Raw genomic sequence first — 25,855 nt, 5'->3', positions numbered from 1 at the left:
AGTCACCTGACCACTGATGTCAAACAGGCAGGGGCGTGGCAAGGCGGGGTAAGAAGAGCCTAGCTTATACACTATTGGCGGAATTTTAATGATGGACGTAAAGCCCTCCCCCCAACCATCAAATGGAATGGAAGGAATGTATGGACAAGTCCTAAACATACCATTCATAATCCCAAACAAGCGAAGCGTGGTGCAGGGAAGAAAAACAGTGGATACAGCGTGTGACAACGCCAGAGCCACTAAAATCGGTAAAAAACACCACTAATAAAAATTGTGGAATTTTATAAAACTGACACCAGGAAATAAAAACAATTGTGACCTCGAAAGTTCATTCGGCTAAAGAGTCATGACACTGCCCACTGGTGAGAACTGTCTGGCCAAACCGAGCACGTTCCCATGAGTGTTTGTCCAGTTGATAATGGCGCATGAACGTACTCGGTCAGCTCCAAATAGTCGCTGAGCAGATCTCCTCAATGGGCAGTGCCGCGGCATATGCCTTAGACGTCGCCACTGCCCTAACCGAATGAGCCTTTAACCCTCAGCCATACTGCCTTAACCAGCCTTACCAACGCCATGAGCCCTTAGCGATATGCTCAGGGATAGTTAACCCTTTGTGAGAGTAACTCATACAACCGGAATATCCGAATACTGACTGTCTTTGTGAAAGACAATCAGAGCAGGATCCGCTGACATCGCATGGACATCGTCTACCCCGCCGGCCAGGCGTTACCGCAACATCCTATCAAGAAAGATTGACAAGTCCCGCGGGGAGACTAATCCGCTGGACAGTCGGACGGATTCTGTCCACGCCTGCTAAAAAGCGCTGCACAAGAGGGTGCTGCCCCAAGAGCACCGTCAGCAGGTACACGAAAGGCAAAGATGCCGTGGGGGTAGCCACGGATAGTAGACGCGGCTAAGCCGGCTTCTAACCGAGACTGTAAGAACTCCAGTACTTCAATTACAGTTGAAGAAAAGGGATCGAGAAACCCTCTGCCGACACACCAGCGAATATAACAGGCCCACCTATCCTCATATTGAACGTTTGTCGAATCCCTCGCAAAACCAGAATTGTGTCTGCAACTGGTGCAGGAATTCCGCTCGCTTTGAGGCGATTCCGGACAGTGGCCAGGCCACCCACTGAATCCTGGGATTCGGGTGTGGCGCTCCGTTCTGGGATAGTAGGTCCGGTCCAAAGGGTAATAGTACAGGAGGCTGAGCCAGAAACCTGAGTAGTACCGGAAACCAGCTTTGAGCCGACCAAAGAGGTGCAAGGAGCACAAGAAGTCGAGCTGGTTGGGTGGCAAGCTGCGAGAGGACTTTGGGAATCAGGGGTAGTGGCGGGAACGCCCACAGAACCCTGCCCGTGCAATCGAGCTGGAAAGCAGTTTAAAATAGGTCTGAACCCTCCGTCCTTTTTGGTGACGAGGAAATAGGTCGAGTAATAACCTGCCATTTCCTATCCCACTGGAACCACCTTGATGGCTGCCTTGTCCAGTAATGACTGGACCTCGGCACAGAGCACCTCCACCTTCTCTAAGGCAGCCGGCACTGGAGTGCAATGGATCCTGGAGAAGGGAGGTGGGTGTCGCTTCCACTGTGGCATGTGGCCCTCCCTGAGCGTGGACAGGACCTAAGTATTGGAGGTGACCTTTTCCCATTCCGACAGGAAGAGAGACCACCCACAGGGATGTGGCATGAGGCAATGGATACCAGACGTCGGCAATACTCCGACTGCTTGATCTGGTACCGACAAGGGCTCCGGGGGAATTATTGCTGGGAAGCCGGGGCTGACTTCCCCTTCCTCTGAAAAGGAAGGAATGGCTGGTGACGGGACCGAAGACCCCGCACCCTTCGTCCGTTTAGGCGCTGTATCCCCTGATACAGACGAAGAAGAACCCTTCTTTTTCTTAGCCTTTTCATCCTTAACCTTAGAGGGAGGCTCCTGCGCCCAAATGTCTTTCCCCAAAGAAAAAGAAAAGGAAAGACGTGTAGAACATCATGTCCGCACGTCGCGACTTAATGGAACGAGGGGAAACTGACACATGGCACAACCCTGCTCATCATGGGCTTCCTCCGCCAAGCAACGCAAACATACAAGGTGGCGATCCTGAGACGATAAGGTAGCACTACAGGTAAGACACCCCTTGGGCTGCAAAAAACAGAACCGCGCTATGACTAATAGCAAGGACTGTTTGACATAGTGGAATATGTACACAATAACACAGAAAAAATACGGCGGTACTTAACTGCTACAGCAAAGCTATCAAATGCTAGCATAAAGCCACATTAGCCTAAAAGAGCAACATTTGTGAGCGAAACGAAACGAACACGCTACGAAATCACTCAAGCAAAACTTACAAAACACCCGCTGAAAAAGAGGAACTTAGGCAAGCATAATCTACATAATGAAATATCAAACCCTTACAACCCAACTACAAGGCTTTCAAAGCCAGCAGAAGGGATAACAAAAGGACCCCGCGGTCCGCCATCTTGCCTGCCACATGGCTGGAGACAGCGAACACGCCGGCAAAGTTACAACAAATAATGAATGAAAAAGAAGGAACCATACATACAGGATTTGACTCTTTCTCACTCATTTTCTCTATCGTAGTATCAGGCGAAGACATGTCTTCTCTGGACCATGCACGACCGTTCTAGTCAACGACAGCATGAAAAGTGAGGTACGAGGTAAGCAGCCAGAGTTACCTGAGCTTGGCTGTAGGGGGCCCTGTGAGGGGCCCTTTAGGGGTGGTCTCACTAAACAATTCGAGTTTTTGTTTGGTAAAATATTTTATTGAAATATTGTTACCAGTACAACTGTCGTAGGTATTTTAAAATGGACATTTTAATGCTAATATGTACCCCAAGGAGGACTTCTTCTGAAAAAGAATAGCGTTATGATGATGACCTCTTGACACTTTCATTATTTATATCTCTGCTGTCTATCGATTCCTGTCAGACAAGAAGGCAGACTCCTCAACCACTGCATCTCACCTTGTCAGAGGTGACTCGCTCTGTGAGTCCTCCATCCACCATTTTTTTCAGCGTCTTTTCTTTACTCTGAGCCTGACGGGCCAACTTGGCACTGCCGTGACCAAACCGAGCAATGTAGTTCTGAAAATAAACATTTCAATACAGTTCATGATTCAGTCTGAAACTCAAATGTAAAAACATCACTTAAATAGCCAAAACTGCTGAATTTATAGTCAACTACCCTTGTGTTGATGCTCAAATTTGTGTTAGCAACTAGTTTGGAATCAGAAAATAATCGCTATGGAAGTTTGACCATTGTACTAAGCGTCAATCTCCAAGGGAGAGAACTCTGTACTGAACCTCGGCCTTTTCTGTCATCATATTCCAAACTGTCACAACACAGACAATATAGCTGAAAAACGTGCATGCAGTTATATTATACACCAATAAAAGCACTTCCATCTGCAGTGATCAGACATCACTGTTGAGTAACTTATAAACCTAACTGACAGGAGAACCTAACCTGGGCAATGATACCTGCTCAATGTCAGCCTGAGAGGCACTGAGTGGGAGTATGTAAATTATATTACTAGGTTACACATATGGACATTCAATCCACAAAAGCCAACTTGTTTATTTTCTGATTTTACAGATCTGAAAAATCTCTGTTTGTGGCAAAATGTACTTTTCAGATTATTTTTCTCTTTCTTTATATAGTTATCTCCATACATTACATGGAGGCAGAGTTAGTTGCCTGAGTTAATCATATCATGGTTACTTATTTGGTCAAATGTATTCAATAAAGTTTCCTCTGAAAAAAATACAAATACTTCAGGGTAAATACATAAGTTTGTCAGCTGTTTGGAATCAGAAAATAATCGCTACGAAAGTTTGACCATTGTACTAAGCATCAATCTCCAAGGGAGAGAACTCTGTACTGAACCTCGGCCTTTTCTGTCATCATATTCCAAACTGTCACAACACAGACAATATAGCTGAAAAACGTGCATGCAGTTATATTATACACCAATAAAAGCACTTCCATCTGCAGTGATCAGACATCACTGTTGAGTAACTTATAAACCTAACTGACAGGAGAACCTAACCTGGGCAATGATACCTGCTCAATGTCAGCCTGAGAGGCACTGAGTGGGAGTATGTAAAATATTACTAGGTTACACATATGGACATTCAATCCACAAAAGCCAACTTGTTTATCTTCTGATTTTACAGATCTGAAAAATCTATATGTTCGTTGAAAAATGTACTTTTCAGATTATTTTTCTCTTTATATAGTTATCTCCATACATTACATGGAGGCAGAGTTAGTTGCCTAAGTTAATCATGGTTACCTATTTGGTCAAATGTATTCAATAAAGTTTCCTCTGAAAAAAATACAAATACTTCAGGGTAAATACATAAGTTTGTCAGCTGTTTGGAATCAGAAAATAATCGCTACGAAAGTTTGACCATTGTACTAAGCGTCAATCTCCAAGGGAGAGAACTCTGTACTGAACCTCGGCCTTTTATGTCATCATGTTCCAAACTCCTGACAGTGTCTACATCTCGAAGGAAAGAACAGGAACCGGTTGTTGTTTGACAACCAAGGGGAGGTAACCCACCTTCATGTGGGAGATCTGATCCTGTTCCCACTTGTACCGCTTCATCTGGTTTTCTTCCAGCTCCATACGGGTCTGCATGTAGGTATCGTAGTTACCCTGACAACAACAGACATACACATATCAGGGAGAGTTGCTCAACTTGGTCAATGTCCACCTGTAAAGAACTGAGTCTTATCTGGACACAAACTGAGAATGAGTGAGCGAGTTCTAAGCTGCACTCAGCAATATTCCAGTTATATGGCGGCGGTCTGTATATAATCGAGTCTGGACCAGTGATCAACAGCATGAGCATCGATCTGCACAATTGGGAACCGATGACATGTGTCCACCAAGTCAGTCAACACTTACGACAAACATGGGTTACTGAAGATCAATATTCGCGTTATTCGCGGGTAACACAGAATGAACATTTGTCTGTTTTATGCCAAACTCTGCAATACTCCAGCTGCAAGACGCCAGCAGTCTGTGTGACCACACAATCAAGTGATTGACATGTGCATCTGTCTACACATTTAGGGCACCATGACATGAATTAACCTAGTTGGTGACCTTGACCTTTAAACCCTGGTAGGGGCTGTTTATAACAAGCATGGGTCGCTGAATACAATGTCTTAACCAGATCTTCACTGGATGGCAGAATGAAAGATAGTAATGTTAGTTTACTCTTACAAGTTTCAATGGGATATTGCGGGTACTTTTTCTAACCCGAGTTTGAAAGAATTCAACTTTATGCATAAAACGCATACTTTGAAAGAAGCAAATTGGTTAAAAGTTAAAAGTAAACAAGTCAGAAAACAATGTTTTATCAGCTACATTTCAGACCTGTCATGTGTTGAAGAATGACATGAAGTTCAAGTTAGAGTATATGTCCCATCAGTTCGTGTAGGAAACTATGACGTCAGTAATATTTCACTCGTTTGTATTTCATTGATCAATATCTTCATCAAGCTTCAAAAACAGTTTATACTATTACTATACAAACACAATAGCAAAACAGTCAAACCTAATCCATTGTCCTGTAACTATGCAACCATGAAACAGGCAAACCAGTGGTTGACCGTATGAGCAATGGATTGATGCAATAGTGTAACCATGGTAACCATGCCATACCACACATTGCTAATATCCAATCCTCATCAGTTGGGGTCTTACAAGAAGCCTTCAGACAAAACTACAGGTTCAGACAACATGAAGACAGCATATATCCACACTTACACCATAGTACTTGAGTTTGTTGAGCTGCATGTGCACAATGTTGGTGCAGACGCCGTTGAGGAAGTCCTGAGAGTGGGAGATGATCATCAAGATACGTTTGTAGCTGAAACCAAACCACAACGTATTGTAGTGAGTGAGTGAGTTGGGTTTTATGCCACTTTTAGCAATATGATGGCAGGGGGGGCCCACCAGAAATGGCCTTCACACAATGTGACCAATCGCGTGAGGGCTGACTAGCGCTGGCTATCAATATAGATCAGTAATACCTAATATCAACAAGATATGGTCATCAATATCCCCTGGCACAGTGTTCTGTTCCTATCTTGACAACTATTCATTCTTCCTACAAATAGCGATACATAAGCTGTTTAATGAGAAAATATGTGCCCATTGGGCACTAAGTCAAGATACGCATGACAAGGGCCATAACTCTGTAACAAATTGTAACATGGTTTCCGTTTTCAACTGCCATCAAGGCATTCATGTCCTGAAATCACATACCAAATTTGGTTTCGCTATCTTTAACGGTTTTTGAGAAAATCTGTCCCCATCATCTCGAATAGACGGACGGACGTATGGAGTTCAAACCTATATCCCCATCCCACTTCATGGCGGGGAATAATTAATGTTGGACAAGATGAAACCCACAAGGATGGAAGTGGTGCTGACAAACCACGAAATATAACAATGGCAAATGTAGCATTCTACAGCTGTCATCCAGTTAATGGTAATTGTGTTAGTCCTCAAGGAAATGCCACCAATCCGTCCTGAATGTCCCTATTCTCAAACTAGCAGCTACAGAACCAGATTATATATACTTCTGTACACCTTGAGCCTGTCTGGCTAAGGTGCCTTAGTGCAACGACAATTGTAGCTCCCATACTTTAAAAAACTTTCAACAGTTTGTGCTGTATGATTGCCCTGGTGTTCTCAGTAGTGTTGGGAATTGGTTAAAATCTCATAATAGATGATTGGTTCATTACAACCGATCAATCATCAAAAATAATTGGTTAGCATCATTTATGAAATTTTCCTGGTTATTTTTCTAAATAAAGAAGAAACATGTAGTTCTTTGTTTTGTTTTTTGCAACTTGCACAAAATGCATTTGTAAATTTCACATCTTTAAAGGATGACTAGTATGTTAGGAACATGAATTTCTTGAAGACTTTAAGATAAATTCAATCATGACATGGAACGAGCTTGTAGTGATTATGAAATGTAAATTTAATGACAGACAAAACCAGCCTTGTGAAAAATATTATTAATGCAAACAAATGTTCCAGAATTGTTTGTGTTCGATTATGAGAAAACATGATCGATTGCTTGGTCGCTTAATCACTGCGACCAATCTTCGATTATTTCAATTAATCGGACCACCACTAGTTCTCAGTCTTACTTGGCAAGTTCTTGTTCCAGCCACACACAGGCATTTAGATCCAGATGGTTGGTGGGCTCGTCCAATAGAAGCAGGGCAGGTTTGATGTACAGCGCACGAGCCAGAGCAATACGCATACGCCAACCTCCGGAGAAATCCTTCACCTGAAAACATAAGCAGTCACATTTGTTATGTTCGTTGAAGATGCAAGTGCACAAGTCGGGTTTAAAGCTCCATTGACAGCATTCAATCCAGTCACAGGACCTTAGCATAGGGACACAACATACCGCATAGGTTGAGCCTACAACTACGGTACTGACAGACCTACCAACATGACCGGTAGTATTAGGACAACAGCGATGCATCGAGAATTTTTTTCGACTAATTTGAATCCTGAATGTACATGAGCACAGGTGTATAGTTTCCAAACCTGCATAGCAGACTAACAATTATTAGGCAATACTAATTTGAATCCTGAACGTACATGAGAGCATGTGTACAGTTTCAAAGAATCATGGCTACCTTTGTGTGTTGCATATCTTTGGTGAAACCAAGACCACTGAGGATGTAGCCAGCCTTTGTCTCGGCGTTGTCAGCATCCATCTCGTCCAGACGCTCGTACACATCCAGCAGACGCTCATGGGATTCTGGGCAGAGACAGAGAGAGAGTCAGCCTGGGTTATCTCTGAACAGTATTGAATTAGGGTATTGACCTTACAGTGAGTGAGTGAGGAGTGCACTATCCACTATAACACTGTTATGCAAGTAATTTGATTTATCATAAATTGTCTTGCAATCAAATCAGGCTTTAATAAAATAAAACACTGTAGTCAACATATCCATGGTATTTATTTTTTAACGAGAACATATATATGATTCACTGCATAATGGATTGTTTCAGTTGTCTAATAACTGGTTGCTGAAGCTCAACTCTATCCCGGATCTTCACAGGTTTCATCAAACAGATAAAACGGGAAATCTTATTTATTCATATTGACATAGTGAATGTCTGGTATGGGTGTCACTTCTGGCTACCAAAATTCTAACTATTTTACTTATACAAGCAATAAGACAAGTCTTCATTAACTCAATTCCTTTTTAACAAGCACCCAAAGGTTGTTTACTTATTCCTACTGGGATGTTTTTCCTATAAAGCCCTGATGTAAGCATAATTCTTGTGGCTGCAGTAGTCATTTTGGCCAAATGAAGGGCATACCTGGGTCGTCTTTCGATCCAAGTATTTCTGCTTCCTTCTCAAGCCTGAGTCTCTCCTCGTCAACTTCAATGACACTCTCCAGAGCTGTTTTGTCGCTGGGGGGCATCTCTCGACGCAACAGGAAGATGTCCACATGTGGGGGGACAGGAACCTCTCGGAGATCTAAAGCTGCGAGCAGCGTTGACTTGCCTGTCAAAGTAAGCAGACAGCAATGTCAGTTTGTAAGGAAAGTCATTTGATTTACCATAAATTTTCTGTTACTCGGCTTTTTTGACAAGCTGGTTGCTGAAGACCAATTCTAACCCGGATCTCCATGGGTACAGCATGGCCAGTGACGTGTTTCTGTTCAAGTGAAAAGCTGGGCACTGACAACATTGTTCAGATGCACCCTTGTGATGTTGTTTGTTTTACACACTAAAGGTATACACTTTGAAATAGTGTTTGCCAACATAAATGTAGAGATGCCAACACAAATGTTGTTCGTATCCTGTCTAGAAAGTTGGACTGCTTCCTGTTCATTGAGACTGGTAATATTTTATTCCTCTCTTAATCAAACGTTCATCTTATAAATGAATGATGCTATTGGCATTTTTATACAGTCAAATTGCCATATATTTGTTGATGATAGCAGATGATGTAAGGCTACCCTGTCAAAAAATGTACGTCTGCTTCCCTAGCCTCTGTACCTCGCAACATGCAGGGCCCACTCATCATGCTCAATACCAGTTATGCAACCTACCTTTGACTGTATTAGATTAGTAAATATCTCATTACACCCTGATCAGATCTGCTCCTTGTATAACGTAACTGATACTTTAATTAACACACGGAAGACTAATGTTCAGTGTTATCCATTACATAATGCTGATAATTAGACCATTACCACAACGTAACTCATACTTTTATTAACACATGGAAGACCAATGTTCACAGGGTAATACATTACATAAGCCTGCTATTTAGATAATTACCACATGTACAGTGAGTGAGTGAGTTTAGTTTTACGCCGCACTCAGCAATATTCCAGCTATATGGCGTTGGTCTGTAAAAATCGACTCTGAACCAGACAACCCAGTGATCAACAGCATGAGCATCGATCTGCACAATTGGGAACCGAAGACACATGTTTCAACCAAGTCAGCGAGCCTGACCACCCGATCCTGTTAGTTGCCTCTTACAACAAGCAATAGTTGCCTTTTGTGGCAAGCATGGGTTGCTGAAGACCTATTCTACCCCTGATCTTCACGGGTACTACATGTACAGTTTACCCTCAGCATCAACAATGATATACAATCCATGTCATTGACCAAACAAATACATCATGACCTGGGTCCCGTTCCACAAAGCGACCGTAGCGCTAAGATGATCGTAACTCCCATACTTTAACATAGACTTACGACAGTCATAGTGCTAAGATGATCGTAACTCCCATACTTTAACATAGACTTACGACAGTCATAGTGCTAAGATGATCGGAACTCCCATACTTTAACATAGACTTACGACAGTCATAGTGCTAAGATGATCGTAACTCCCATACTTTAACACAGACTTACGACTATCGTAGTGCTACGATCACTTCGAGGAACGGGGCCCAGGGATTCAGAACTTAGAAAAAGCAATTAACTATAGTAATGTGATATATCTGAGCAGTACATGAATATGCATAATGGACGGTATGATTCACAAAATAACCTGTGTTGTTAATGAACTGATTTGTTTTGTTTGTAGTTTATCACACTATTGTCCATACAGGTTGGCAGCTCCTTTGAGGCGACATTGTCCCTATAGCTTACCACATCCATTGAGGCCAATGAGACCATATCTTCGTCCCACGTTGAGCTCGAACTTGGTGTCCTGCAGCAGCTCCACACCATGGAAGGTGATGGACAGGTTGTGGATGTGGACGTCTCGACTGTCAGGATGCGAGGCCAACACACCTGTGCAGGAGCGGTACTTGGAGGCAAGATCAAGGCCATCTAGAGCATCAATCACTTCACCCACGCCGTTAGATGCACCATTGGCTGAAACACCATGAAATAATGTCAGTCATTAAAACCTGGAAACCATTCATTTCTATACAGTTATCAAGTGTTGGGTTTACTGTAAACATATTTCATCACAAAAATAATGAGGAAGTCTCAACACCTTGCCTGAAATGGGTCAAGATATGAATGCAAGTAGCTCTCCAGTGATTGAAGTAGTGCCTAATGTGCGTGCCATGGCATGGTAAATATTAAAATATTCTCAATCTCACAGCTTAACACGAGCATGGTCATTTTGAATGCCAGGGAGCATGACAGGAAATCATTGTTTGGATGACAACATAGTTTCTGGGTCCAGAACAAACACAGCTTAACTATTCTTGACGTCATGATAGTGTTCACGAAATCCAGCTCCCAAATGTACATTTACATGTGATTTATTAACAAAATCATTTAAACGCCATAATCGTGGTGATGTTTAATTGGATCATCAAAACATATGGCCACTTCTTTTCACAAAGGCACTCCCAAATTTGCTGTCTGGTGCTCTGACCCCCACTGCATTTCTATCCTCGCACTCCCATTGACCTTTAAAGGCCAATTCAAAACAAAAACACCTTAACTGTTGACCTAAAATTCAACAATATTTTTTTAGGACAATGGCAGATTTAATATCATTACAATGTGTATTCAACTTACATGGGAAATGTACATCAAAACGAAAAGCTGACAATGCTGGTAGCTTGCTATTACTTCTGATTATTTGAAAAGATCATAAAGTTGGTTAGTTCGTTGTTAAACGCACTCAGCAGTATTCCAAGTATATGGTGGCAGTCTGTGTAAGTCTGGATCAAACAATTCAGTGATCAACAGCACGTGCATTGAATTCGTGATTGGGATACAATGACATGTATCAACCAAGTCTGCGAGCCTGACCACCCAAACCGGTTAGTTGCCTCTTACGACAAGCATTGGTTACTGAAGATCAATTTTAACCCGGTAAAGAGTAAGTGAGCGAGTATAGTTTTATGCCGCATTCAGTAATATTCCAGCTATATGGCTGTGGTTTGTAAATAATCCAGTTTGGACCAGACAATCCAATGATTAACAGCACGAGCATCAATCTACACAATTGGGAACCGATGACATGTGTCAACCAAGTCAGCAAGTCTGACCACCTGATCCCGTTAGTCGCCTCTTACGACAAGCATGGGTTACTGAGATCAATTCTAACCTGGATCTTCACGGATCTAATCCAGTAAAGAGATTACAAAGAATATGACGCTGTAACAGTGAGTGAGGGACTGTCATGACTGCTTGATGAACTTGCCAAACTCGACACTATCTATCACTTATATCCAACAATCAAATCTTTTATTTACACAATAATGATATGCCTGTGTTAAGTTTTATCCCCTGATCAAGTTTTTTCCCAACAAACCTTTACATGCGTAAAATCGTAAATGGCAGATTCTATTATTAGAGGATTATTTTAGCGATTTTATCCTAATTTCAGTAACATTTTAAGTAGGACAAAAATTACATTTGGTATTTTACCGGACACGGTGACCGATAGCCTCCAAATGTATCGGTCCTGGGCAATTGTTGCCGGCCAAAATCTGGTAAATACTGGAGAATGTAAACACTTGTTATGTACATCATAAGTGGATAATACAGAAGGTGACATCCACAATCCCCCACCACAATTTATATTTAACCGTATGTTTGTCAAAAAACATTGATTTCAACTTCGAATAAAACTACTGATGAAAGTGCAGTCCTCAGTACAGGAGTGAGTGAGTGAGTCTGGTTTTATGCTGCATTATGCAACAGTCCAGCAACATCACATTGGGGGACACGAGAAATGGGCTTTATGCATTGTACCCATGTGAGGAATCGAACCTGGGTCTTTGACATGACAGGCAGGCTCTTCAGGGTTTTACACAGACTTCGAAAAAAGAGAGTCATGGTGACTCACAGTATTTGTTTTGGGGTGTCATTTTCAATGTTTGGGAGTCATGAAATTTTTAGTGTAATATTTATTTTTGTATATCAAAAAGAAAGAGTTTTGCAGAGATTTTGTTGTTTTGTGTTGTATTGCCATTTAAAAGATACCGAAAGTTAATAAATAGTTTATTTTTCACAGTTCAAATCAGTCATAACAAAATCCAGTAAACTGAACAAATAATCGTGCTTGTGATTTATTCACTGTAGCATACAGTTATTAACATGAATTGAAAGAAATATCTAAATTAATGAAGACCTCATGAAAACTATCATTGTTTGCTTATCAAATCAATTTATTGAACTGAATTCTTGGGGTCACTCATAAAACTTGCATCAAGCTTGACTCATATGATATTTTGAGAGTCTTTTACAAAATGGTTGCATCAAATACGCAGGAATCATGTAAAACCCTGGCGCTTTAACCACTAGGATACCTCACGACCCCCACAGTACTGATGAATGTAGGTCCATCACTCTTCAACAAGTGGGAATGGCTCCTACCAGGGTGATAGGAGCTCAGGGTTACATCTGTCACAACTCGACATCTGTTGCAGGACATCAATAATCATGATAATATCATCGCTGGTAAGTAATTACTCATAAACTTATGACTAAAGGTTGAAAAACAGCCTAAATCAATCTTAATTTGAGATGGTGAGTTGCCCGTGCTCTATAAGTAATTTATGTACCTTGGGGAAGTATATCAATAAATAATTATTTCTGTTGCCATTCAGCACATGCCTGGAATGCTATCTTTACATGTTCAAAGACTGCTATAACTTTCCCTACCTCATGTTATTACTGAGACTTGACTTCAAATACACTATAATATACAGTTGTAACAAACTCACAGGGATCACTAATTTTAGTTCCATATAGTTTGTTATATAGTCCTAGACCAAATGCAAGAAAAGTCACTATCTATATATGCAGTGTTGGGAATCGAAACCAAATCCACTATCGATTATCGAGGATTGTGGTGAACGATTATCGATTATAATCGAAATATATTATATTTTTAATGAAATCACCAATTTGAAGGGTTTTCCCCTGGTTTTTCCTGATAAATGTTCCTTATAACTAATACTGTCATGCAATGAAATGCATGCATGCAAGAAATACACTGGAATTGTAATTAAACAATAAAAGTAGTTAAAATCTTACAATGCGCATAGCTTTACGCTGTTGAGTGCACATTTGTTCGGGAATATTCATCAAATTTACTAGTTTACTTCATTCAAGTGTGTTAAACTAAAACAACAAAATTCCAAATAATCGAAAATGTTTTTACAAGCGATAACCATTTTTAATCCTTCTTTCAATCAATTTTCGTTTATTTTCGGAACACCACTATACAGGGCTCCAGATAAGGGCCGCATCGGCGTATGTACGGATAAAAAATATGCACGATACGGTAGGAAATAATTTAGAAAACGTAGCAGATACACACCACAGCAATGGTGTATGACCTTAGAATCATTTACAGACGTATTTATCTGAAAAGGTATTGTTTTATTGTTTATTGACCTGTTTACACAAGAGCAGCAATGTTGTGGTGCATATATGAAACGAAACACAAGATTACTGATACTCCATTAAATTCCATTCAGTACTCAAAATGTACACTTAAGGTTTTCCAGTACTCCTATATTGAGAAAATGAAGAGTACGTACTCCTGATGTTGAAAACCTATCTGGAGCCCTGCTATATATATCATTAAATGCAGTGTTCACGAATAGCGTCTGACCCTCTGACAAATCCGGTAGATTTGCCAACGGTCAGACAGAAGTCTACAACCCGCCGGCCCCAGTGTCTGACTGTATATTTCACAATGACTTTGACTGAAGTTGTTTTTTGTGACATGTGACACTTGTTTGCTGTTTATAAATCTTATGATTGTTAATAATTTCAATGTCAATTATAAGAAATATTAAATCTGAAATGTGTGTTTAATTTTATTCCATGGGTCCTGTGCATTTTCAATGGGTCAGACAGACATCTGAAACTTACAGGACCCTATGTCCTGTGACTTTGAAACACCATTCGTGAACACTGTATATGTGCACTATATAAACATCCTGTAGTATTATAATAATAATATCTTTTAGGATGACTCAGCAGCAGTAAAAAACGTATCCAGTAATTAGAATAGAGGTGTGACGATATAGAAAATCCTGGAACGATACGATTCGATGCATATCACAATAACGATATGCTATCTTTAGTAATTTTCTTTAAAAGACCCACACAGCCTACTTGGCTCAGAGGGGAGGGAGTGAGTTTGGTTTTACGCCACACACAGCAATATTCCAGCTATATGTAATGTATGGAATGAGTTACTGAAGACCAATTCTAACCCGGATCTTCATGGGTGTATAAACAATGTAACTGAAATATATTATGGTCAAGAGATGCATGCTTCCTTTCCGGGATCATTGAGTGGGTTTAGTTTTATGCCGCTTTTAGCAATATTCCAGCAATACCATGGTGGGGAGACACCAGGAATTGGCTTTACACAAAATACCCATGTAGGGAATCAAACCTGGGTGTTTGGTGTGACAAGCGAACACTTTACCCACTAGGCTACCCCTCCGCCCTGTGTCACATTAACAACACTATGGAAATGTGTAGCTGAAATAATAAATGTACTTCATAAGAAACAGCAAAGTGCGCCAGTGACAAGTGCACACTCCGGCGCAGGCTAATTTGCATATCAGGTGACCAGACTTTTCTCTTGTTTGTAAACAAACACACATTATCATAATAAGAAGAGACTGGCCTTACGCAAGCTTTTCGGCAAGCTCTTCATAATGTTTTACATTGTTACATAAATATTCTTCCACAACCGAGACAGTAAGGTTTATGACAGTACATATCTAGATATCAAACTGGCTGCATCAAGCTCTCCGTCAAGCTATCAAGCTCTCCGTCGGCTTCGATGACAGCACGTGGAGCCATACAACCTATGTAAAAAAACGATCACTACGCAAATTGAAATAGTGTTACATGTTTTGGGATATTTTCTCAGTGAAACTAAACCATTCTATCAAAGATGTTTAAATAGATGTGTAGACTCGTCAAAAATAAACGAGTCAAGAAATATGTACATTATATCAGTGTATGAAATAAGACAAAAAGTGACTAGTGACGAATCGTCACATTTTTCTGGCCTGTGGCAGAGGTACTATGCTTGCTGGCCGAATGGAACTCTGGGTAGGAGATTGTGAGTGAGTGGTTTCATGTTCAACATGGTCAAGATATGCAGTATGAATGATAAGGCCAGGTCTCTACATTTGGCCTCAGAGTATATATGTGCATTTCAACTATAACCTTCAGCATGTGATAGGGACAAATAAGTTTGTTATAAGTGTGTTTGTTATAAAAGTAGTGCCCAGAGTGCAAAATAGCCACTGGCCAACTAGCCTGTGGCTTATAAAAATCCAGTCGGAGCAGTAAAATCTCTACAGTCACTGGCCCGACTGGCCAGTGAATTTTCATTGGGTCATTTTGAAAATATATCACTCTCTCCGACTTGTTATCAGACAAGATTATGGCCTGATAAAAATGTTCAGCATATTAGAAGCTTAATCATTTGAATGATGAAACCCATGTCATGCCAACAATATCTTATTCTCATCTATTATTGTATTCTTTTGCTTAGTTTTTACATCAAGTTTCAGGCTAGTGAATTATTTGATGGACCATTAACTTTCAGGCATAGCTAGCCCAACTGGCTAGCAAAATTTGGGAAACTATTTCACACACAGGGTGCTCTTTATGATGTCAACTGTGAGTTGCTTATTTTCCAGTGGCGTGCGAGTGCAACTCTCACACAATGCTCAATATTCATTCCATCTGTGAAATACCATGGCACTTTGTGGACTGACACTCATAATATTGGTCAGATATAAAAATTCATGATTATTTATGGCACCTTCTAAAATGTTTAAAAATGTCGATAAAAGACGTATCACAACAGTTAACAATCGAGTTTTGCCCAGAAGTTTCTGAAAATATCCCCTTAGAAATTAGATGAAAGAACAAAGATGAAACTAGATTTACCCAATGTGGACAAAATTATGTGCCATTGCTCTGGTGAAAAGAATCATGCTTACCAGTAGATCCATTTTTTACGTCATTTTCTTCTCCGTTCTCCAGTGGTTTCTTCCCACGGCTACGCTGAGCTTCTTTTTTCTTAGCTTCACGCTTTTTCTTGGCATCAGATGGCATTGTGTTTGAGTGGTGTAAATCTCTGAAATGAGATATTTGACCCCTATATACGCTGGTGTCAATGGCATCTTGTCCTCAGCATTACAAGCTGAACAGTATCTTTTCAAAATGTTATAGGTTCCTTATTAAGTTCGGCCTTTCTCATGTTTCTGATCATAATGTCCATATTTAATTTTGGGGATATTTTGAACCTTGAGAACACTGTATTTACAATGATACTAAGAAGTGGAAAGATACTGAGAAAGATATGTGTAGATGAGCTTCACGAAAACGATGACAGGTTTTTCTTCATTTCCATCTGGTTGAAATTACTTATTAGCACCATACTAGGAATACATAGGAAATAGTTAATATATTATAATTTTAAAAGCGTTTTTCATTCATTATCATACCCTTATTGCATATACTAAACATAAGCAAGTCCAACAGTAAAATACTAGAGCTTAAATTCTTAAAAGAAATCTGTCTATGAATACACATGTTGAACAGCTCCCTTTAGTAATCACAACCAGTTGCTTATCATGCTTATTACTGAGAAATAATAAAGGCTCACAGGGAATACTACAAGGTAAGAGTTCCGCCCATACTCTCTGCTCGAAATGTATTCTATTTATTAGGATTATTTCGAGGGTTTAGGGTTATTTATTTATATGAAAACCATCTATTCCTAGGCATAGAATGATAAAAAAACCACCCCAAAACGTGGTTTCAGGACGGAAATCTTATCTACTTTAAAACCTATAAGTGAGTAAACATGATTTTGGGTTTCATTTTCACTCATCACTTAGCTGAAAAAAGTCTTGTGATAATACAAAACGTGAAAATATGTTCACAGTACTATTAAAAAAGAAACCACACCTAAGCTGAATCCAATTTGACTGAAAAGAAGCCAATGAGGGGCAAATATTTCACCTATTGTTATTTGCGACATAGGCCGTAGTTTGTCACTAAGCCTACTGATACAGCATAGAAACTATGACGTCATAACGGTGGTTCAATACAACAGAAGACGTGTTTTAAACATATGGTACGCGGTTAACTGGGTTTCAGGGTTACCATGAAAAATAAATTGAAACAGAGATCAATTTGTAAAACTAAGTAGAAATATCCGGATATTTCACAACGACAGGCTGGTATTCTGAGTAGGCGCTGAAGTCCGGCGTTTCTATGTTCAGGAAAAGAAAATGAAATATTGCCTCAAATTCAGAAAAATGGCTCATTTCATTCAGCAGAAATACACAAAAGCATTATTTCTTTAACATTACTGATTTGTTTTGAAAACAAGCGTCTCACCTGTGAAATAGACGAACTCAAAATGTGACAATCCCCTATCGACACCTGTGTAAGAGCGGGATGTCAACTCCACATGCTTCGGAACCGGAAGTGCATTCATACCGAAACTATAAATACATATTTTCTATAACATTGATGAATGTTTATTCCAGTGCTCGTTCGAATATTACATATTAAATTATATAATGTACAAAATAAATTTAATTTCGAATTCTTATTTTGTAATTTAAACCAATACCACGCATGTATATTTTTACGCCTCGGGTTGATACAAACGGAATACAGATAATCCGGAATAGGAGTCAAGAAGCATACAGCGAAGGAAAGGGTTTCTATCAGTCATTTGGGAACGTCTCAGCCTATTTATACTATCACAACCGGCATATATCATTTTACACGTTAAAGGAGAGTACTAACTAAAACAAAACTTTTCATTGGGGTAAAAACATTCCGATGAAAAGTCACCTTCCGTGATTAAAATTGAACAAAAACAGTTTGTAAAATCGCAATAAATACACACAAAAAACGTACTCGTATTTCCGCCTATAACGAAAACACCCGACTGTTAATAAGCAGAGGGCTCATCCTGGGAAAAAAATATGCCTGGGACAAACTGCACGTATGTTGCGACCAGAACTGTGACAAACAGTCCACAATTCCGAAAATACCAGGGTTGCGACCAGAACTTAGATTATCCCCTTACTTCGACATTAAAGTCACTTTTTAAACTGTTTCGTAACATGCATTGAATAATATAGAGATTTTAAATGAGCAACAACCGATGGAGATTTCTTCAATTCTAACCGGGGCGGTGGGGTAGCCTAATGGTTAAAGCGTTGTCTCGTCACGCTGAAGATCCGGGTTCGAATCCCCACATGGGCACAATGTGTGAAGCCCATTTCTGGTGTCCCCCGCCGTGATGTTGCTGGAATATTGCTAAAAGCAGCGTAAAAACAAACTCAGTCAGTCAATTCTAACCGATTTCACACTGTCAGTGTGATCATCATGAGAATATACATACGCACAAAATGTCCAAAATAGTACAGGTGTTCAGTCATAAATATCACATAGATAAATAAAAACAGAATGCCTTTTTCTCCAACATGTTTCTTTACTCTTCAGGGAGATTGTAGCACTTCCAGTATGACGTCATTACATATATATTGTGACGAACCCGGGCTCTTAAATTTTCTGATTGACCAATATACTGTTAATTATAGCCTGTGCATGTTATGACATATATTTTGTTTTTTGGAAGAACAGTCTAAATTCTGTTTTACATAGAATTCTCCGTGTCTCGTGAAAGTTACAGAGTGTCCTTCAACAATATAAACATATATTTGAGACTCAAAGAAGTGAGTGAGTTTAGTTTTACGCCGCTTTTAGCAATATTCGGAGGGACACGAGAAATGAGCTTTACACATTAGACATATTAGACGCATTGCAACATCTTATCGTCAGAATTTTACCAAATAATATTAATAGTTCCTCTTGAAGATTTTCCGTGTTTCATATCAAACAAATGCCACAACACTTATATATCTTGTTTTTGTTCCCTAACTCGTCCCTCAGTAAACCTTCATACCGTCGTGGGGAAAATCCACCATATTTTACTTTCTCTCCAAACTTTCCTTGGAAACGAAAGGAAAAATAGATCATTTTATGCGTTAGTCATTTCTACAGAGCGAATAAACACCAAAGAAGTTGTATTGTCAGTTAATCGAAACCTTACCATTTATGTTGCTCATTGAATATACTGTACACCAGTTTTGGTTCCATGTCAAGGGTAGACATCAATGCGTTTTCATTTTTGCGTTTGCGCTGCCTGATTTGTGATTCATTATCATTTAGTTATTGATATACGTATTTCATTTCTTATGGCAAATACGATAGAGCAAATAAACAGTGAAATTAATTTCCGATATCGTTTGAATTTCAAAAAGGGCATACTCTTTCATTTGGGTGTGTTTAACTCCATCGACCTGTTTCAACTGGAAAGTAATGGTTTGAGGTCTTAAATTGAGTAAAGCCCTCCGATTATCATAATGTAATAAATTCAGATAGATTTCATTTCAGAATTTTACCAAAATATATTAATAGTTCCTACTTGAAGGTTTTTCTGTGTTTGATTAGATAAGATTATTTCACACTGTTTTCAACAAGTGCTTTTAGAGTATTTTTATTAGGATATGCCTGTGTAGCCCAAATATAACTAATTCCAATTTTGTCAAAGTGTCCTTAATACAGACAATTCATGTATATCCAGATGTGTCATAGATTGTATTATTATAGAGTAATTTATAATTGAGGAGAGAAAAATTAGACGCTTTTCCTGAAATGAGTTTTCCCCAGAAGATTAACATTCGTGATTTAATTTCAATCCAGTGGATATCTCCCCATAAACCCGACAGAATCGCTATACGGCAAAACATCTCTTTTTCATTCTATGTCTCGCATAATTAATTATAATAATAGTGTATATTTATAATTTTCACATATCCACGCTCGTAAGCATGCTCATGGCGTGAACACATTATTACCCCGGATAACCCATGCAGGCTGCCTTTTAGGCAAGTTACAGAAGGTTATAGTCACATGACTCATCCCAACGGGTACCCATTTCCTGCTGGGTGAACAGAGGCAATTTTGAACAAACATACTTGCCTGAGGTGAGACCACATGTATCACATGTGCTTCGTAGTCGGACAGGACTGAAGTCCTAGAAACCCTCAGGAGTCAAGCTGCCAAACACGGCCACCCATCCAAGGACTCTCCGCGCCCAAGTTGTTTAACTTCAACTGATTTGTGTCCTGAGCTCTACACACAGGACCACACACCACCACAAATCATTCCATATGACATTGTTTGTTATCGAATACTTTTGCATTATTTATTCAATGTTAATATAAGAAGGTATTACAGTATTTGGCTGTGCTGCCAGAGTGCGTAAGTTTGGTCTTAGGCAGCTTTTAGCAATATTCCAGCACGGCGGGTGCGGTAAGAGAAATAGAGGGCTGTTCTATAGAGGTATAGAGGAACACATACAACGGCACCCTGAACCTTTTAATTCCTCAAACAAGCACCGTAAATGTTTGCCAACAATGCACCCAAGACGTAACTGATACTGATAGCAAGAGCGAATACAAAAAGTCGCGTTAGCTTGCATAACACTCAGTGTATGAATTAATATTGCAAAGTCACTGGCCTAGAGGGCTAGTTAAGTAAAATGTTGCTAGCCGATATCATACTTCACTGGCCCTGCAAAATATCAATATCAAAATGCACATCGGTCAGAACTTGTGTGATGTTTGGTAATTGAAGATGTTAAGTTGCTGTCTGTCCCTGGAAACAATATAAATCAAACAAACACAAAAACTAAGATTTCTTCATCATATTCACATGCATTAAATAAAGAAGAAATTATCTGAGATTTGACCTAGCCAGTCAGTTGAGTTGAGTTGAGTTGGGCTTTACGTCACATCGGCATTATTCCAGCCATATAGTGACGAGAACAAGTCTGCATTAATATACATTGTAAGTACAAAGTGGTTTCGTTTCAAAGACATACATTCATTACGTTGTCATTTTAGAACAGAGAATGTCATAGCATTAAATTGAAAAGCAGGTAAATTCGTTAGTGACATTACACAGTTACATTTTATGATATAGATCAACTTCCCTCAGGTAGTTCAGTATCAGATGAGCGCTCACGCTGGAGAACAGATCTTTCAGATTGGTTGCGTGATAATGCGAGTCCCTTGCAGATGTAAAATCCACACAGTCAAGCAGAACAGCATAGCTTTAGAATTATATTACTGGCCAGGGCCTAGATTTTCGAAGCTCTCTCTTAGTGCTAAGATAGTCGTAAGTGCCATACATTAACATTAACTTACGACTATCTTAGTGCTAAGAGAGCTTCGAAAATCTAGACCCAGATTCACAATCAGCTTGCATTTGGCTTGCAGACCAGTAGCTACTTCGACCGCAGTGAAGGAAGGTGTGTTATTAACACTGCTTTTTTTTGCCAGACTCTTTAGGTGATAAGAATAATGAGGTCACATGGACTTTGATATAAAACATACTAAAATGTATCAAAATGTAATTACATGAACCAAGTATTTCGAATGATGGCCACACACAAGATCATCTTGTTTGAACACCGGTAACATGAACATAAATAAACCGTTCATATACATGCCCTTGATATACGGTATAATACGTGAATAACCAAGCTGTGTAAACTCTGTCATCACGTATTTGCTGGGGCATCTGTTATTAACTTCACGCATGGAAACACATGAAGATCCGGTCATAGCAAACATAAACGAAATGCTTGTGCACACGACTGTATAGGCTGAGCATATGTTTCAAAGGCATAGCTTTGTATATGCAATATATGCCCGAAGTTAGGAAATCATCTCGAAACATACGTGAATCCGGTCATAGCATGTATTTCCCTGAACCTGAACTTTATTCACTCAGACTGCAAACTGAAGCATAAGAGGTACATAAATAGAGGATATTATATGAGTGCCCGTGTCATACTATGTTTACAACACGAGTGCCTAAATGCTGGTATTTCCCGAGCGAGAGCGAGGGATATGCCGATTTTTAGGCACGAGGACATAATATCCTGTGTATTACCGAAGTCGTCAAATTGAGGAAAATAAACCTAAATCTACTTTCAAAACAGGCTGGCTACCCGCCGTCGCCGCGGGTAGAACGCAGCGTCACAGAAGAAACGTGGCGTCATATCCTTGTTCATGACGTAACGTCACCATGACCAAGTGATATTTTGCCCTAGGGCATCGTATGAAAAATATGAATCCCGATATGTTCGCCCTCGTAGGTAATAAACAATATTTACATTTATACAACATACAACATAAAAGTTCTCATTCGTCACCACTCGCCCATGTCCGCAACCTCCATGAAGCTCTTGTCCCTGAATAACACGAGTTGGTCACGAATGGAAAGTTCTAAACAAACGGTATGATAGCAATATACATCGACCAAGTTACATATTAAGGTATTTGTGTTTGTGTTTGCGTATATTTCAGTGGTGTGCAATACGGCTATTGGTCCTGTGAGGGTACACCACCCCTACATCTGTAGCCCGATTGGGTTTAAATGAAAAATATGAATGATTAAATCTGACGTTTTATGATCGATCACTGAAATGGTTGTTTAAGAAACTATCATGTATCATTGTTCTAACACAATATTACATGATGGTTTCTCAAACAACATTTTCCGTTTCAGGACAATGTATCTTATTTATATTTTGTGCACTTATCTCAATTTCGAGTTATTTAATCATTTGTCGTTCTCATTTGAACCCATAATCATCCACACTGCATATCTTGACTACGTGAAACATCAGTGCTTCCTCCAGACACCAGGTCAATGATAGTCATGCAGTTTGTCAGCGGCTCAGTGAGTTAGGTTTGCTGGGACAAAGTGCGGATGAGAGTTGAGTGAGAATGGTTGTTACATTAAGTCACTTTCTATTGCCGCTTTTTCCTCTGTGACTGAACCCCATTTATTGTTATCCTGTACAGGGGTGCATCCATGATTTTGGAGAAGTGGGGTTGGGGTTGGGGTGTTAGGGTGGGGTGTTGCACAAAAATCAGGAATTCGAAAGGTAAGAGGTAAATGCTCCCCAGGGAAAATTATTTCGGTGTGTGTGGGTGTGTTAATTTCAATCTGGATCCTTGTAACCTACGTCCTCTTAGACAATATGCTGATCCTGGTACTGTGAGTTAATTAAATGGCCACTGAAACTCTCCCCCGTGATACAGCTTGTTGAGAAAGAGGAGGTGCACACTATAGAGAAGAGAATCTCTCACAGTCAATCGCATGATTCTTATCAAAAACTTCAAAATAGCTAAATGTTTGCTATTTTCTTTGTACTTTCAATATGACAATATATATTTTTCATGATTTTTTAAACAATGACATAATGCCATAAACGATTTAAGTGTTTTACCAAACACCGCAGTCATTTACGCGCGTTCTGATTGGTTTGTCGTATTTTCACACATAACACAAGCATCGAGAGGGGGACGAGTCTTCTTGGAGGTTACGGAAACAGTAGCTAAGATACATAGCATAGCGTTCATAGCGGAGCGCATTTGAATAATTTGACATTTGGCTTTGTGCTGTAATTTGAATGATCTTTCCCCTTTTAACAATTGCTTTCTAGATGTATCCCCTTGTTTTAGTATTTGTTCATAATTCATGATGAAAAACACTGTCCCTTGATGTAGGAACATCTAATCTCCCATCCAAGGAGGAAATAAATATGATGATGAAGGTACGAGAAATGTGAATTGAGAAATATTTAAGGTTTTTGGTACAAATGAAATTTACAGATAATTGATTTGTGAACTCGTTAATTATTTAATTCCTAAATTCTAATAAGTCTTATTAGCAAACTGTGTTTGGTAGGCAAATATTCAGGAGTAGTACAGAGACACTCACGGAACTGTGAAGGTGACAGCAATAATCTAATATTATATATATGAAGCATTGAAAACTCACCAGCAATTCCTTTGAAAACAGCTGTTGAAAAAGCAGGGGTGGTCAGTCAGTCTAGATTGGAAACTAAAATCTCCATACAATCGTTTTAATTGCCTAAAATGTATGAAAATGTGTTGTCAACAAGCAACGAGGTATGGAACACGTGTGTTACTATTTTTGGGAGGGATGTCCCCTTCGCGTCCCAGGTCACGTGATTCAAAATGGCCCCGCTCATATGTGAGCGATCGACTGAGATGTTTGATGGCTTGTAAATATATATTTTTGGATATTTTGATAACGAAAATAGGGCGCACGTGTAGGTATAAGTCCAAAGAAGTAATTCATATAAGTTTTTCGTGCGCAAAAATCGTAACGAGTGCGCGAAAGTGCGACAAAGGATTTCCACCATTGCGGCCTATGGAGGTGCTGCATAGCGTTCATGTCAGTGAACGCTATGTATCTTAGCTACGGAAACAGGCGAGTGGTGACGAATGCAATTCATTCAACTGGACATATAAATATTTATCAGTATTATTTAATACATCTAATCACTTGTATATTGCAACACTACGCTCCTTCTAATCCTTGCAACGTCGTGCAGCGTGCTCTGTCGTACAGCGTGCTCTGACAAACGGAAATCTGGAAATCGCGGAAATCTCAAAACGAGGCTCGGCCGCTAGAAAAGTTTGGCGGTCTGGTACGGACTTGATATTATATCAATCACAGGGTACGTTCCAAAATATACATTTAATAAACGCAACGAACACATAACAGGTGTGACCAGTGAGCCTGATGAATTATGAATCATTGTACGACCTCACTAAACAGGGGCAGTCTGTGACGTCTTAGCACAGGCGAACTGTAAATAAATGGGGTTGCGTAATCCCCTGGCGACTTCCGGTTCAGCGGAGTGAAGGAACAATCATAAGCAGAAATTAAGAAAATATATATATCATATTGCCTAATTTTACCATTAAACTGTTGGCGATTATTTTTCTTATCTGCCGTCGTTATTCTTAGAATATCCGTAACATTTATTCTACAAAAACATTTCTGGCGAGTGAAGCAAGGGAGGTAACTCCACAAGAAGCGGACACGTCTTTCCCTGTTCCTTCACTCCGTTAAACCGGAAGTCGCCAGGTGAGGTGAGGTGAAATTGGGGTTTACGTCGTGCTTGAGAATATTTCGCTCATATGACGACGTGCATGCGTGTGTATGTGTATGTTCGACTGCTTGTACTAGCCCAGACTGAAGCTAGTTTTATAGTGCTAGCCCACTGAGATAACATGCCGCAGTGAAGCATGAATAACCCACTCAGAAACATCATACTGACTCCGAGCCGACCAGTCCTTGTTGCACCCATTAATGCCGAGCGCCAGGCAGGGACCAACAAGTACCATATTTTAACGTCTTTTG

General features: G+C 39.8%; 1 protein-coding gene across 1 annotated transcript in view; it reads right to left on the bottom strand.

Annotated features, from left to right (window-relative positions):
- The window catches only part of LOC124266181 (ATP-binding cassette sub-family F member 2-like), a 29,411-nt gene extending 11,399 nt beyond the window's left edge, over positions 1-18,012 (bottom strand). The window contains exons 1-9 of the mRNA XM_046700985.1: positions 17,918-18,012; positions 16,510-16,646; positions 10,199-10,426; positions 8,403-8,591; positions 7,709-7,833; positions 7,208-7,350; positions 5,811-5,913; positions 4,596-4,691; positions 2,995-3,114 (exon numbers count right to left, since the gene is read on the bottom strand). Of these exons, the coding sequence (XP_046556941.1) occupies positions 2,995-3,114; positions 4,596-4,691; positions 5,811-5,913; positions 7,208-7,350; positions 7,709-7,833; positions 8,403-8,591; positions 10,199-10,426; positions 16,510-16,624 (1,119 nt within the window). The 5' untranslated portion in view covers positions 16,625-16,646; positions 17,918-18,012. The remainder of the gene's footprint in view (positions 1-2,994; positions 3,115-4,595; positions 4,692-5,810; positions 5,914-7,207; positions 7,351-7,708; positions 7,834-8,402; positions 8,592-10,198; positions 10,427-16,509; positions 16,647-17,917) is intronic.
- Between the last annotated feature and the right edge of the window lie 7,843 nt (positions 18,013-25,855).

The sequence above is a fragment of the Haliotis rubra genome, unplaced genomic scaffold, assembly GCF_003918875.1.
Source record: "Haliotis rubra isolate DU_JTF1 unplaced genomic scaffold, ASM391887v1 Scf1237, whole genome shotgun sequence".
In the NCBI taxonomy this organism is placed as follows: Eukaryota; Metazoa; Mollusca; class Gastropoda; order Lepetellida; family Haliotidae; genus Haliotis; species Haliotis rubra.
The sequence above is the reverse complement of the archived record's forward strand: the minus strand, read 5'-3'. Positions and strand labels throughout refer to the sequence as shown.